The 16,041-nt window shown below is 34.6% G+C and overlaps 1 protein-coding gene across 4 annotated transcripts; it reads right to left on the reverse strand.

Moving 5' to 3' along the window:
• On the reverse strand, nt 3–10,941 carry LOC107605281 (elongation factor G-2, mitochondrial). 4 transcript variants are annotated; one of them, XM_016307108.2, is made up of 20 exons: nt 10,414–10,941; nt 9,502–9,723; nt 8,837–8,958; nt 8,599–8,749; nt 7,988–8,059; nt 7,044–7,139; nt 5,935–6,023; nt 5,171–5,237; nt 4,726–4,764; nt 4,337–4,397; nt 3,729–3,838; nt 3,572–3,646; nt 3,420–3,488; nt 3,196–3,317; nt 1,408–1,536; nt 1,005–1,125; nt 791–891; nt 635–695; nt 300–353; nt 3–203 (listed from the first exon to the last, which is right to left on the reverse strand). In XM_016307108.2, exons 1-20 carry the CDS (start codon nt 10,834–10,836, stop codon nt 102–104), a joined length of 2,286 nt encoding a protein of 761 aa, XP_016162594.1. In that variant the 5' UTR covers nt 10,837–10,941; the 3' UTR covers nt 3–101. The 4 variants fall into 4 exon arrangements, 1 of the variants encoding a protein (XP_016162594.1); XR_002349388.1 differs by having other exon boundaries at nt 4–203; nt 1,412–1,556; XR_001612491.2 differs by lacking the exon at nt 3–203 and having other exon boundaries at nt 343–353; nt 1,412–1,536.

A 16,041-nucleotide genomic window follows, 5' to 3' on the forward strand; every position in this document is an offset into this window, starting at 1 on the left:
TCAAACCTATATACCTTATATAATTGATACAATTTAATTTCTTCCTTCCATGAAAAATGATTGTCCCAGGTTTTAGGACCATGTTCTTCGACGAAACCTGATCATTCGGCCGCCTTGCCCTTGTAGGAGTTTATTAATTGCGTCTGTACCTCATGAGATACAGGTGAATGCTCCTTGTATTCCATTGTGAACTCACCTTTCCCCTGCAGTTATTGAAGGATCAAAAGAAAATTAAAAACCAACATTTGAGTAATATTTTATAAGCCATGTTCTTGATTCATGTAAACCGTGATATTCACCTGGGTCATTGAACGAAGAGCTGTAGAATACCCAAACATATTGTTAAGAGGGACCTGAAATAATTCATGCAGCAAATAATTTAGCAAGTACAAAAGGCATAAGAATTGAAATTGACAAACTGCATTAGATATTCCCAGTTAAGCCATTAAGGTTAAACCCTAGAGCATGCTCTCAAGTTTACAGAACAAGCATCAAAAGCATTCTAGTTTTGTTAAGTATGCACAGATTTTAGATGCCCAAAAGACATAAGCATGCTAACCTTCCCATTAACACTAACATAAATACTTGAACACCTTCCAATAAAAATATTAGCACGGATTTGTTAATCACTTACATGGGCAGTGATGATAGAGTCATCTCCTTCCTGATCATTGCCAACAATAACACCTTTTCTCCTGTTAACGAGGTAAAAAAATATCAGTAATTGTTAAAATTTATCGAAATATCCATTTGAAAGAGAAACAAGGATAGAATAAAATAAGAACCCCACTTGTTAATGTCACCAGCAACGGCTCCTTGGAATTCTGTTGGTACTTTCAGCTCAACAAGCATAACAGGTTCTAATATAACTGGCCTGGAAGCTGTATAGCACTGATACAAATATCAAAGAATATGGTCATTACTATGAAAACAAAACCATGGACAATATTATCAGGATGATATGTGCAATGTTATAAAATATGGATGTCAGAATTGTAAAGAACCTGTCTGAAAGCATAGATAGAAGCCAACTTAAATGCAAGTTCACTAGAATCAACAGCATGAGCAGCACCATCTGTCAAGACAACTCTAAGATTTTCGACAGGATGTCCAATTAAAGCCCCCCTGTATGAAAGCAACATTACGTTACCATAAAATGAGTATTGTAATACTACCATGGCTGAATCGCATAATAAAATTGATATTTCGTAAATATGCCAATGAATGAACTTTGGCTTCCTCAATATTACATTCTTAGTCCCCATAAATTACTTTTGAGTGCTCACTTATTCCATCATTACATTTATCGGTGGTCTTTAGTACATTCATGGGGAATAAGATAATATATGTTGAACGACAATTAGACTTAAAGTAGAAATCACAAATAAGCAATGATGAAAATTTCACTCACGAGTTGGCGGCTCCTTAAAACCTTTTTCAATTGCAGGGATAAAACCTGATGGAATAGCTTGCCCAACAAGGAGGTTTTCAAATTCGAATTTAGTTGGTGATCCTGCCGGAAGTGGTTCAATATACCTGCAAACACAGTGAATTCACTAAGCATCAAGAAACAAAAGGTGATTAGGGATAAGTTGGATCATCACAAATTCACAATCAGCTGCTATCATAAAGTAAGATACTTCATATGGAAGCCATTAGCCCAGAACCACAGCAAAGAGAAGAAGGCTTTAAACAATTTGTTTTAAATCTCAGGATTATTACACTTTTATTGTAAAAAGGAAAAGGATATTTATACACAAGGAGAAGTCTGGAAGTAAATGAAAATCCCTATCTAAAATTTGATTGCCCTTGAATACCAGCAATTTTCTGTTCCTAAGAGACATGCATTTAGTTTGGATGACATTGTTTGAAAATCACGATGTATACTTTCTTCATTTATTAATTCACAACACCTTTTATTTAACAAAACTTTCTTGACTAACTTTAAAATTTTTTAATAATGCATCAACTTAATTTTATTTCTAACTACACAGAAAAGAATATAAAATGAGATACATTTGTTTAAAAACTAACATGGACAAAAATGCCTCTTTTGTCAAGCGCTTATATTAAAAGGAACTTCTCAAAAAGTAATTTATGAATAAACAATTTGCTGTAAGATTAATATAAGTTACTTTTTTTTTATCTTTTAGAAAGTACTTATTAAGCCTAATACAAAAAATAGCCTAATACAAAAAATATATAATTACACACTACAACGGCATATTTATCTTGTAATATTCAGTAAGTTAAAACTTGGGGAAAAATAATTAAAGAATCTCGTAATGATCAAACAGTGCCTACTCCCTAATCTTGCCTTGCATGCAAGGTCTATGCATATTTAAACATGCTGTTGTTTGAGAGAAAGTTAATCAAGAGTGAGTCACAGTCATTATATTTCTTGCAAGGTTGGTTCACATGATTTCTATGCTCCAACCATAGGGTATTGAAAATTGTAATTGCAATTAAACAATTTTTGGAGTTATATCTTTGATGTTAACAGTTTGTCATTAAGTATCTCTCCTAAAGTTGTAATTATTGTAATTGGATAAAGGTAAAACACAAAAGAATGGTTTAATATCAAACAGCCTCCTTCACACGAATGTCGATCCTATCTTGGGATGCAGCTTTTATTAAGAATAATTGAGAGACAAGAAGGATTGAACCCTCTGTCTAGTCATAGAAGCTCTTATACCATTATTGAAACTCAGTCACTCTTTAAACTTTAAAAAATAGCTCAAGGGAGAGGGTCGCCCTAGACTTGTAAAGGCTTCTACTACACCTTATCCTTAGGACATGTGGAACTATAATATACCTTCTCATGCTCAAGACTGGACAAAGACTTACTATTTGGTTGACTAGACATTTTGGGGTGACCCAAAAACAACCATAGAATAGGTTCTGGTACAGTAATATACCATGATATGAACCATCTTTCCCATGAACTTAAATTGTTGGTCAGCAACATGATTTTATATCTAACACTTTCATGAGAAACAAATCCAAATCTTGATTATTGATATTGTAAATGTGAGATGTAAATTAGTGGGATACAAATAATAATAATAATAATAATTAGTGCATATGACAATCATAGTGCAAAGTGCCACTCTCAGGCAATCCACATGTCTAATCTGATTTTAATAAAAAAAATTCTTATGTATGGTAACTAATATAAAAATTACCGATACATACCCGATTACCCGTCCATATTGACCTTGCCCTCCAGATTGCTTCTTGTGTAAATAATCAAAATCAGCACGTTGTGTAACAGTTTCTCTGAAGTTTACACGGGGCTTTCCAACAGTTGCATCAACCTTAACAAGTAGGAACATAATAATGAAACTCCAGAAGCAGGAAATATAAAACCAGTATCAGCAAGGATTAACAACATTAATGCATGGGAAAGGAATAGGTACCTTATACTCTCTCCGAATACGTTCAACATAAATATCTAAATGTAGTTCTCCCATGCCAGAAATGATAGTCTAACAACAAAGGTAAACTATGTCATTGCAAGTACAACAAATTTGCCACTTTTGTGATCTAGATAAATAGAATAGAACATTACCTGCCCACTCTCTGGGTCTAAACCAACACGGAATGTAGGATCCTCTTTCTGGAAGCGATTCAAAGCTTTTGAAAACTACAAGTGATATACCAAGAAAATCAAATACTTGATAAGCTGGGACAGGGTGGTCAGTGTGTTACATAAAGAAACTACTTACTTGCCCTCCAGAATCTTTTGAAACTGGCTGTACAGCTAATGACATTACAGGTTCAGGAACATTCATGGAAGTCATTGTGTATTTAACTGATCCATCAGTAAACGTATCTCCTAATAACCAATGGATGGAAAAAAGTTAGACAAGTAACATGTATTAAGGCCAATATAAAACTAACTTAGGCAACATATTACTACAAGATTAAGTTCAAAATAGAGTGCAATTCATTCTCTACATCAATAGGCAGAGACTGCTAACAACAAAAGACTCAATTATCAGAAATTCAGAATGTTTAACAGCTGTTGAGAAGGACTGACGTAATTAAGCCTTAAAAATTTGATCAAACTATACAATTAGAGCCTTACAAATTAATTTAAAAGATTTAACTTAAGAGTTTCCTATGGGCATTGGTTAAGAGAGAAAATAGAAAAGTTTTGGTTTGCATTAAGTGCACAGAAAAATTTAAAAAATTAACATTTACTTGTTCTTATAGTATTCCTAGCAAGTGCCTTAACACTTGTTAACAAGACCCTTAATTAAATCTTGAATAAATAAAGGTACAATATAGGATTCCAGACATCAATAGGTTAGGGCAAGGACAAAAGACGAACCTGATGCACAATCAACACCAAATACAGCAACTATTTGCCCTGCATGAGCCTCTTGAATGTCCTGCAATTTGGATAAAATCCTAATTGAATATTAAATATATTTAAGTATTGAAATATATTAAACAGTCTTCGTAACAAATCAAGCAGGGAAAGGTACCCCTACCAAGTTACTCTATAGCAAAAATAATAGCCTATAACCTACCCAACTAAAGTTTCTTTTTCTTTTCTTTTCTTTTTTGTTTTTTCTTGATTTTTTAATATGGAGAGAAAACTAAACAAACTGGGTAGGACAAGGGGATATGAGTTCCTCTTTACCATAAAAAAATAATGAGAAAAAAATACCAATAACATGAAAATCTGCCAGTAATACTGTAAATTTAAAACCTAACCTCCATCTCATCAGAATGCATCCTAACTAAGCGAGGAACCTGCATCCATTAAGAAAAACATTTAGCCAAAAATTCATTATAATTTTGAAATGCAATACATGAAAGCACAGACCTAATGATCTAACTAGTGAAAATATTACATCACTGGTAGCACAGCAACAAAATTTTGGTGCATAGTTTTAAAGAAATTCATGAACCCAGGGTAGATTACAATTGAATAATTGCTATAATCTTATGCCATGCAATTTATTACTCTTCCCAAGATGAAATCTAAAGGAAATAATAAAAAGCTGAAGATTTCAACAAAACATTACTGCAAAGTTGTGTTTGGAAAAATCTTGAGTTAAAGCTATGATTTATAGCATAGCATTAGCCAAAAAAAATTCCAGGATTCAGTTGCACATATGCACATGAATAACGCAATCACAAAAACCTTAGAGTTTACCTTGATCTTCTTGCCGGTGTTTACATTAATAATAAACTCGCCCTTGCGGATCACACCCTCGTAAATTCTTCAACACCCAAAGCCGGGGGGTAGGAAAAATGAGAAAACAATCCAATAATTGTGTTATTTACAAAGTTAACACATTCAAAACAAAATATATGCAGACAACACACACACATAGGGAAAGTGATAAAATGGTTAATGGTGAGAGTGAAATGAGTAAATCTCGGTTGTGGGAGAACAAAATGCTCAGGAGGGGGAGGAGGGGAGCGCAATATGGGCCCAAGGGACTGGTAAATCTGGGTGGCAAGACTGGTGGGGAGGGGTAGTGAAATGATTTTGTTAGAAAAGAGAGTTGGGGAGTATATTGGGAGGTGACAAAATGCTGAGGAGGGCATTCAGATTGTTGGGATTAGAATCAGACTAGGAGAGGGCCAGGTCTCTCAAAAGCCTGCCATTTGTCACACATTGTTTTTTCCTTTCTCAGTAAAGAACACATGACCTGGGGAAGGGTAAAGCCACATTGGATTTTACCATTTCCTTCAGTTTCTGTACTGTTTGATCTCTTTTCTACCTACAATTGGTAGCAGCTGTTACATAGTCATATGAGATGTGACTTCTTTCTGTAATCATGTGAGCTCTAAAGTACTTCGACCATTCATGTACGATTATGCAGCCAAGAATTGCTCTCATCTCATAACAGCCAAATTCTCTTACTTGATACTGCCATATATATGTTGAAAAAGAGTTTGAAGTTATATTACCTTAAATATGTCAACTGGCCAAACCGCCCTTCCTCCAACTTAAATGCCAACGCTACAAGTGGCCCATCAGGACTTCCAGTCAACTCAACCTGAAAGTGCATAGATAAATTATTCAATAAAAAAGAAACAAGAGCACAAATGCAAAATCGGCTTGCAAAATCATTTGCAGGCCTCTCATTGCCACAGCAAGAACTCTTGAGGCCTTTTGGTATCATTTAAAATCCTTGGGCTTTTCCCGATGGATTTGCATCAATTTCTAATTACCACATTCTGGATCATACCAAGAAGCAAATACAACTGGTAACTTTCCAGTGTTTTGGTCCATTCGGTTGAAACTTGTAAAGGAAGTCCATGCCTTTTAACAGCTCCTTTTCGACTACTGATTTAATTGAGATATGATTACCTTTTCGGCCTCACTTTGGTGCTTAGTACATGGTCTGTCTAAGGGTGTTCCTCACTTCCTCTAGCTAACATTCAAAGGGATTGGCATGCTTTAGTACATGGTCCTGTTTGTTGGGTGATACCATTTTGTATCCATGTGAGGATATTCCATCCTCTTGTGTACATTCTTCTCTCTCCTAATAAAATTTCTTTTTCTATCAAAAAAATTTAACCTTCCTTTGACTAAGTTGTGATTTATATTTTGAAAACTTATGCAATAGTTATCATCCCGATTAAATCTAAGTTGTGTTATTTTTCATTTTGTATTTACTTTTTCTGCCTGGAGTCTTACAAATGCTACTATAGATGCAAGAAAATGTCCACATGAGAATTTTTAACTTTTTTAAAGATTATGTTTAACTAGTAATTACATTTTAAAAAATCCATGAAAATTTAATTATTCGAGTAATTAACCAAGTTCTTAATTGATGTTTTTTCCCTTTTTTTATGTTTTACTCTATTTTCCATATATCTTCTTGTATGATGCTTCAAACCAAATATTCTTCTTTCACTCCCACCCAAATATATATCTAATCTATATATATAAAGAAACTTATAAATCATCATTAAAAAAATAGCCTGCAAATTCAGAGGCCAATTGACAATTTATGACAAATTGATCATAATATCAAAGCAAAACAAAGATAAACATCTTATAAATCAGGTACCTTTTCCTCATTCTTTGTTTGGTCAAGGGCATAACTACTAACTTCAATTGGACATGGCAAATAATTAAGTACACCATCCAGAAGTGGCTGTACTCCCTGTATCAGTAACAGAAGACAATGAAAAGCATAAGAGGCAGAAGGTAAAAATAGGGATGCCTGCAAGCATATGCATGTACAAGAGAACCTCTTGGGGGTTTGGGAGTTTGAACTTGAGAGCAAGGATACCAACCCTAGACGAATTGATGATAAAAAGATTCATCAATTACACAAATCCAATCAAAAGGTAACTTAATAAATCATACAAATTACAAAACATTACACGACACATTAACAGAGCAATCCAGCATATCACAAGCAAGATAGGAGATAGAACACAAATAAGAGATGAGTAGTCAATAATAGATAGTTATAAACACAGCAGCATTCTAATAAAAATTTATCAGGACAAAATATTTTATTCCTTTATATTTATTGTGTATGGTCATAAATTGACCTGTATTTGATTTCATTTGGGCATATGATGGGATAAAAGATCCCAGACATCTATGATCCAATCAAAACAAACGTAAAGGATCTAGTAGGTTGGGCAACTTAAGCTACCTCTTGGAATATTTGAATATTTTACACTCCTAATATTTTGAGCCATCCTGACAAATATTAAATACCTGCTAACATGATGCATGCCATTTATGATCCCATATGATATGCATACACAACCATTATAGCAGTTGTGTATTACAGAATGTCGGGGCAACTAAGCCAAGAGGATTTAAGTTCTCAAAAAAAGAAAAGGAAAAAAAAAAACAAATATCCAAATTAGGTGCATTGTATACATATGGGAAATAAGGATACAACATATTAATAATGTAAAGAGGAGGAATACAGAAAGCAATGACTATATAGCATAGAATACACATAAGAACTAAAGGTAATTCAATGGTTACCTTATTTTTAAAAGCACTACCCATGAACACAGGTACAAACTTCCGTGCTATGGTGGCCCTACGAATTGCTTCCTGCTCAAAGAAAAATGACATCACAATAATACATCTCAATATTTAATAAAATAATTAAATATTCTAAACTACATATAAAGCTAAAGGAGAATGTAGTACATCGACTTCATGATAATCTATCAGTGAAAAACCATAGGCCAAAGTGAGTAAAAAATGCAAGAACTAAGCATCAACGAAGAACCATGCTTACAACTTTTATTAGCAGAAACCACACATATTACTATATAAGCGATTATTTTCACTGATAATCATAAAATAACTAGACCACTTCCCATTGACACACCTATGCCTTTCCTATTTCTGATACACATCTAGAATGCTCAAGACTTCTATGTAATCAACAATAAAACATCTCAACAAAATAATTGTCAGAGGTAGACCAAACTTAAGAAACTGACTCTACCAGCTAGATTAGGATAAATACAACAGATTCAGAAAATATCTTCTCTCTCTACTCAGTTTCAGTTAATACCAAACTTCAATAGGGATGAGGGAAAGGGGGAAAAAAACCAAAAAATGAAAAAAGAAAACCCACAGACCTGAAGGTCAGCAGGTGATATGGGCTCATCACCAAGAAAAGCTTCAGCAAGTTGATCATCAACTTCTGACACAGCTTCTATGAGCTCACGCCTTTTTTCTGCTACCAAGGCTTCCATATCTGCAGGCACCTCTTCAGTGACAACTTTTTCACTGAAATAAGCAACAATAGAGCATGCTAAAAATAAGCCATAAGGAGAATTAATTTTAGTAATAAACAGCAATAATTTTGAAACAAACCCATTAGAACCCCGAAAATAGTATGCTTTTAATTGCACAAGATCAACAAGTCCCTCAAAATCATCCTCCAAGCCTATCGGAACTTGCATTGCAGCACTATGATGCCGAAGCTTAGATCGTGCCTGTAAAAGTAATAGTCCTCAAATGAGAAAAAAGTTATGCAACTATAATGATGATGTAAGCACTTTTGGCTATCTTTTGCTATTGTATATATATAATCTCTTATCATCTTCCTTCTATCCGTCTTAATGATATTCTTCTATCAATATAAATACAATAAAAAAGAAAGTATGGTGATGATGATATAATGAATCAAAAGGAAACTAAAAGGATTTCCAGAATGCACAAAGGTAATAACAAATAATACTTACTAAACTACAAAACTAAAATTTGATAGCTTATGTATTGCTGCAAAATCTTAATTAATGTGATGCTATTAAGGTGAAGTCATAGAAGATTTTTAATAAACAGGTTACAGAAGATTTTATCATGAAAAATCAGCTTTAGAAGAGGTTCAACTTTTTCAAATTCCTTAATTTCTCAAAGATCAGCAACCAAGGGATTGAGGAACCGAATCTGTGAAATTCTCTTCCATAAAACCGTATGAATGGCAATAAAACTATAAAACATATCATCTATACTGTCTTCATTAATCTCCAACGAACCTGATTTAAAACTTTCCATGGATCTGCTCCCATCCGATCAAGCTTGTTAATAAATGCAAGTCTTGGAACCTCGTATCTTCTCATTTGTCGATCTACTGTGATGGACTGACTTTGCACACCACCAACACTACAAAGTACAAGAATAGCACCATCAAGGACACGCAAAGCCCTCTCAACTTCAATGGTGAAATCAACGTGACCAGGTGTGTCAATTATGTTAATCTGCAATGACAAATTTCCCAAAAGAAATACAAATACAATTATACTTTTACCCAAAAATTAGAAAGTATAAATAATTAGCAAGTCAAAGAGATGGAAGAAGGAAGTCATCAGTACTGCAAGTATAATATAGAATTCTTATTCCAATATTCCAATGTTCCAACATTTCTGACTGTCATCGAGACAATTTGCTTTTGCTTAGCAGACTAACTTTTTTATTTTCTCAATTCCACTTAAGAATGATTACACATAGAAACCTTTTCAACCTTTTCTCCATTCTCCATCATAACTAATAACTAATCCATAACAATAATTAGTATGTTAGGGATTGCAGTAATCACTATACATTAAAAGCTCATTAGCTCTTCAAAATTGATTTAATACTTAAATTCAGTCTGAGCTCAGTCAACTCATAACCACATAAAATTCATCAAACTGAATCTCAACTCGAATCATAAATTCAACACTGAAATGGAACTGACTGATTCATCATAGTCACTAGTAGATTGACAGGTACTTCAATACACATTTTCTTTACAGAAAACGTAAAAAAATAATTACTTTTTGAAAAATTAGACTAAAATTGAAGTAAATAACTACTTTTATATTGTTTTATCATTTGAGGAATAGCAAAACAACAAAACCATTTGGAGAAGGGGAACAGTTTATCAATAGCAGAGAAAGGGATATTACCTTATAGTCTTTCCAAGAGCAGTAAGTAGCAGCAGACTGGATAGTGATACGTTCTCCCTCCTCCAAGTCCATGGAATCCATCTTGGCGCCGACGCCGTCTCTGCCCCGAACCTCGTGGATCTCGTGGATACGACCAGTGTAGAAAAGCACTCGCTCCGTCAAAGTTGTCTTGCCGGAGTCGATGTGAGCAGAGATCCCGATGTTGCGTAACCGCTCCATGGACTCCTTCCACCATGGCTCCTTGTCCGCCGCCGCCGCCCTCGCTCGAGCAGCGTTGCCCGACGAGAAGTGCCGCAGGTGGAATGCACCGGCAAGGAGGGACGACGCCGGAGACGGAGATGGCGATGGGGATGCCGGGGGCACGGAGGAGGAGAAGAAGGTGTAGAGTAGGCGCGGCGCAGAGGACCTGGCAATCCGTGCCATGATGATGGTGGAAGAGGTGGCGCAGGGTTTTTCGTTTGGTTTGTGGTTTTGTGGGGGGCTTACAGCCAGTGGTGCCTAAACCCTGTGATCGAAATAGGAAAATTATTAGGCATATAGGCAAATGTTCTTAGGAAATTTTTAAAAAATAAAATAGAATATATCCTCAGATAAGCCCTCATGAAATTTTGTATTTAGCTTTTTGGCCTCTGAAAAAATTTTATTACAATTAAGGTCTTCGAATTTTATATAAGTGAAATGTTTAGGTTTTTCTGTTAGTCAAAATTGTTGACCACTAATAACAAAAATTTATGTGACCGTCAAGATATTGGCATGACTATAACGTTGTTACGTGTTGTCAATCAGACTAATAGATCTTCTAAATTGAATTTCCTAGACAAAATGCTGTCTTTCTACTTAAATTAAAACAACATTCATATTCAAATCTTATTTTGCTGTTACACTAATAGCATTGATATTTATATCAGAATTTGTTGGAGATAAGCCTCAATGTAGTCCCTGAAGTTGCACTCGAGCCTCATAGTAGTCCCTGAACTTAAAAGTTCTTCAGAGTCATCCCCGAACTTGCACTCTGAGACTCAAAGTGGTCTTTCCGGCGATTTCAGCACACGTGGCGCAACCAGAAAGCTTAGCTAGCAGCGTTTGTGACACGTGGGACTCACAACGGCTAGCTGATGTGGCAAAGTAAACTCTTCCGACTCAATTTGGTCCCTCAGGTGAAGTTAAAACCCTGATCCCCTTTTTTGAAAGCCACATTGTTCACTCTGCTGTCTCCTCATCGGTGCTGTGTTCTTCTGTTCTCCCTCTCTGAAGCCCGAAGGTTATGGCTAGCACGAGCAATGCAGCTGGGAGCTCGAACAACCCACGATCATTTGGAAGCATCATGAGGAGAATGAACAGAAATAGAGAAGCTCGTTTGCCAAAAATGAAAAAAAAATCATGGGAAGCCTGGTTTCTCTAAAAGAGGTAAGCCAAAAATGAAAAAAAAATGTGGTTCCTCTGTTTTTTGATATTGTTGTTAATCTAATATTCACAAAAGTTCATGCCATTTTTTTTATTGTAATTGGTGGGTATGAACGCCTCTGTTCTGTTCTCTGTGCTAGGGTTTGATCACTACTGGCTTTCGTAGTGGTTTGGCAAAGAAAATTGTAGAGTAGGAGTGTTTCTTGTGCTTTGATAATATGAAAACGTGTTCCTTATGTGTTAGAGTTTACTGCTCTTAGTGGAGGAGTTTCCAAACTGTTAATGTGTTTCAGGACAATGACTCTGATCAATGAATTTGTTAAACAGAGTTTGCATGATCACAATAGAAGTAAAGATCTTTTGGGAGTTGAAATTTTTTGTAACTCTGATAATGGATTCTGAATTTGACTGATTTACCTAATTGCCTTTCTTTGTATTGGGTTGGTTTAGTTAAACTGAATGTAATGTGTAATGCTGTTTAGTTAAACTGAGTGTGTGATCATAAAGAATTCTTGCATACATAAGTTAGAGTAATATAAAGTAATAAGTTTTGCAGTTGCTAATGAAGTTAACTTAGCTATTGGAATAGTCACATTGTTTGATGAATTTGGTCTGGACTAGTGGATTAGTTGTGGGAAAGGGTATGTAAATTTGAATGGTTTGATCCACTAAGATTGAAGTTAGTGTCTAGAGAACTGCTATCCTTAGTTACACCAAAATAATGTTCTTGATTTCACACTTTCTTATGTTCACATGACACAAATCATTAGCAACATGATCAAAATAAAGGTGAAATATCATATAATTTAACAGTTAACAACTAACAAAGTTAGGCACTCTATTCAATACCCCGGTCCACAATAACCTTTTCTAATAAAAATTTTGAAAAAAAAAATCACAAAATAATAGAAGACTTAACTTATATTGTTAATTTGAATATAGTGATAATATAGCACAGTGAAATATTAGAGGGAGAAGGAGAAGTAGAAAAGCAAGGGAGTGGTGCTTTTGTTGCCAACTGTCAAGTAATGAAAAGGAGAGAGTGAGAGTGATGATGAAAATGGTAGAAGAAGATTAGGAGTGAATCAATGCTATGATATGAAGAAGATAACAGATGCCATTCAATGAGCTTTCATTAACTACTATTTACCATTACTATTTCTAGATGGTTTTTCTTGTTTCATCTCCACTTTCAATGTTGTATATTATTTTATTGTTTTTTAACCTCTCTAGTTAGTGATTACTTTAGCTCCAAATTTGGCAGATTTTCTTTATTTCTGTGTGCCTTTTTTTGTTGGTAGTAAGTTGTAGTTGTATATATATATATATTTCCCTCAGTTGCAAAAGAAAAAAAAAAGGGTCTTGGTCTTGGGTTTTGTGGGGAACTACACGGAGAGTGAAGTTTGGTGCCTGTCCTTGTGATTTATTTGCCAGTTTGATTTAAGGCACATATTGCTGATTATATATGCTGAATTAATCCTGGACTGATTATATGATGTTAATACACTGGGCTGCTGTCTATATATGCAGAATTAATCCTGGACTGATTATATGCTGCATAATGTTCTGTCAATCTATTGTTATTCATTTATCCTGTTCTGCATAATGTTCTGTAACAGTGCTGTGTAGGGACTAGTTTGATGTCACTTACATAAGTCTAGGGACTATTTTGATGTCACTTATATAACTGTAGGGACAATTTTACTGCCTGAAAACAACTATCTGACCCCTTCTTTGGTATCTGAAACAGGGCCTTATAAATGCAGTTAAGGAGGTTTTTCCAAATGTCCATCACAAATTCTGTGTTTGACATCTGTGGAAGAACTTCAATAAGCAATGGAAGGATCTCCAACTTAGAAGGCTACTTTGGGATTGTGCAAGGTGTACTAGCCAAGATGGCCTTGATATCATCAAAAAGATTGAAAGGGTTAATAAGGAAGCTTGGGAGTATTTGAACAAGTGGCCCTATGCAAGGTGCAACACAGGAATTGCTACAAGGCTTGCGAATTTCATGAAGTTTGTGTCCAACCCTGGATTCAAGGCACCCAGACACAAAAAATGAAGATTAAGATGATTATGTTTAGGAAAAACAGACTGCTTTTTTTTTTTCATCTATTTTGCTGATGTTGTTTACAATGCCTAAAACATTGTCCCAGTGTTGGGAATTTTAGAATTTGAATTTTATCAGGTCAATATGTCAACAACTTTGATATACTTAGTGTTTTGGCTCTATATTGTGTCTTTTTTGAGTCAAACATTACCAATATGAATTATGAATTATGACTTTATTGAATTGAGTTTTCTCAGCCTTTTGTTTATATCTTATCCTCTGTTACAAATTTAAGAGTAGTTCAAATCTTGTCCATTTCTATTTCATTGAAAAGAAGTCCAGGAACAAAAGTATGCATATAATCAAACACTTTAATTTCCATTTCTTTCAAACAAAAGGATAGGAACAAGTACATGAACAAGGAATGCATATAACATGCATGTCATTTGTTTTTTGCTAGATACACTTGACTCTGCTGTCTATTCAGCTTTAATACAAGAACACCAATTACAATCAACAGTATGAACACAAAGATCAAAATTCTTCCCATTTTTAGAACCCTAATTTCAGCTTCTAATTTGCCAAATTTTTAAGCCATCTTCATCTTCCATTCTTCATCATCAACTGAATGTCTTGTTCTATCATCACATGGCATGGCATCTTCCAAAACTTTATCAACCCACATAAACAATCCACACCATTTCTTACCCACAGTCTGCACATCAAAGAAAATTCAATCAGCAAAATTTATATCCATAAATACAGCAATCAACAACAATAATACTTACATTGTAGTTCGGGCAACCCAGGAACGGTCTCCCTGGATTAGAATCCGTCTCTGACCACCGCAGCACCGGTCTCGACCCGCAGGCATACCATTCTGGCAAACGAACTTCTCTGTTTCTGTTCATTCTCCTCATGATGCTTCCAAATGATCGTGGGTTGTTCGAGCTCCCAGCTGCATTGCTCATGCTAGCCATAACCTTCGGGCTTCAGAGAGGGAGAACAGAAGAACACAGCACCGATGAGGAGACAGCAGAGTGAACAATGTGGCCTTCAAAAAAGGGGATTAGGGTTTTAACTTCACCTGAGGGACCAAATTGAGTCGGAAGAGTTTACTCTGCCACATCAGCTAGCCGTTGTGAGTCCCACATGTCACCAACGCTGTCAGCTAAGCTTTCCGGTTGCGCCACGTGTGCTGAAATTGCCGGAAGGACCATTTTGAGTCTCAGAGTGCAAGTTCGGGGATGACTCTGAGGAACTTTTAAGTTCAGAGACTACTATGAGACTCGAGAGCAACTTCAGGGACTACATTGAGGCTTATCTCGAATTTGTTGCAACACCAACAGCATTAGCATTCACATAAAAGCTCTTGTACTTTGTCATTCATATCAGAATTTAAATAGAAAAGTAACGTTTTATCCAGGAAAAAACAACATCGCTTTTGTGCTTCGATTTGGAGGGCTTATTAGTCCAATTCGCAACACGTGACAATGTGCTTGTTTGGACGCCATTATTTTGATAAAAAAAAATATTTTTTCAATGAAAAAAGATTTTTTTTTATTTTTTAGCGTATTTAGCAAATTTCGAGTAGTAAAAGTAAAAGCACTAGAAAAATCAGAAAAACATTTTTTTTTAGAAGCTGTAATTTACATCTTTTTTTAAAAGATCTTTTTTCTTTTAAAAAAAGATGTTTTTCATGTAATAAATAAATAAATAAGTACTTTTATATTGTTATATCCAAACATAATTAATAGATAAAAAGATCTTTTTGTATGAGATACCCAAACATAAAATTACTTTTACTTTTCTATAAAATCTTTTAAAAAAAAAATAACTCGAAAAAAAATATTTTCTTAGAACATCATCCAAACAAGCCCAAAACCCTAAACCCTAAACCTATATCAGTAACTTAATGGCTACCTAGACTTCTGCCATTAGTGATCAACAACTTTAACTAACGAAAAATCTAAATGTCTCACTTATATAAAATTCGAAAACTTTGATTATAATAAAAAAATTTCGAAGACCAAAGCGTTCAATACAAAATTTTTTAAGAACCTATTTATATATATACTCAATAAAATAAATTTAATAATTACATATTTGTGTACTTTTTTAAAAAATTAGGCAAATGTTCTTATGAAAATACAAAATATTATATATAAAAAAAT

The sequence above is a fragment of the Arachis ipaensis genome, chromosome B06, assembly GCF_000816755.2.
Source record: "Arachis ipaensis cultivar K30076 chromosome B06, Araip1.1, whole genome shotgun sequence".
In the NCBI taxonomy this organism is placed as follows: domain Eukaryota; kingdom Viridiplantae; phylum Streptophyta; class Magnoliopsida; order Fabales; family Fabaceae; genus Arachis; species Arachis ipaensis.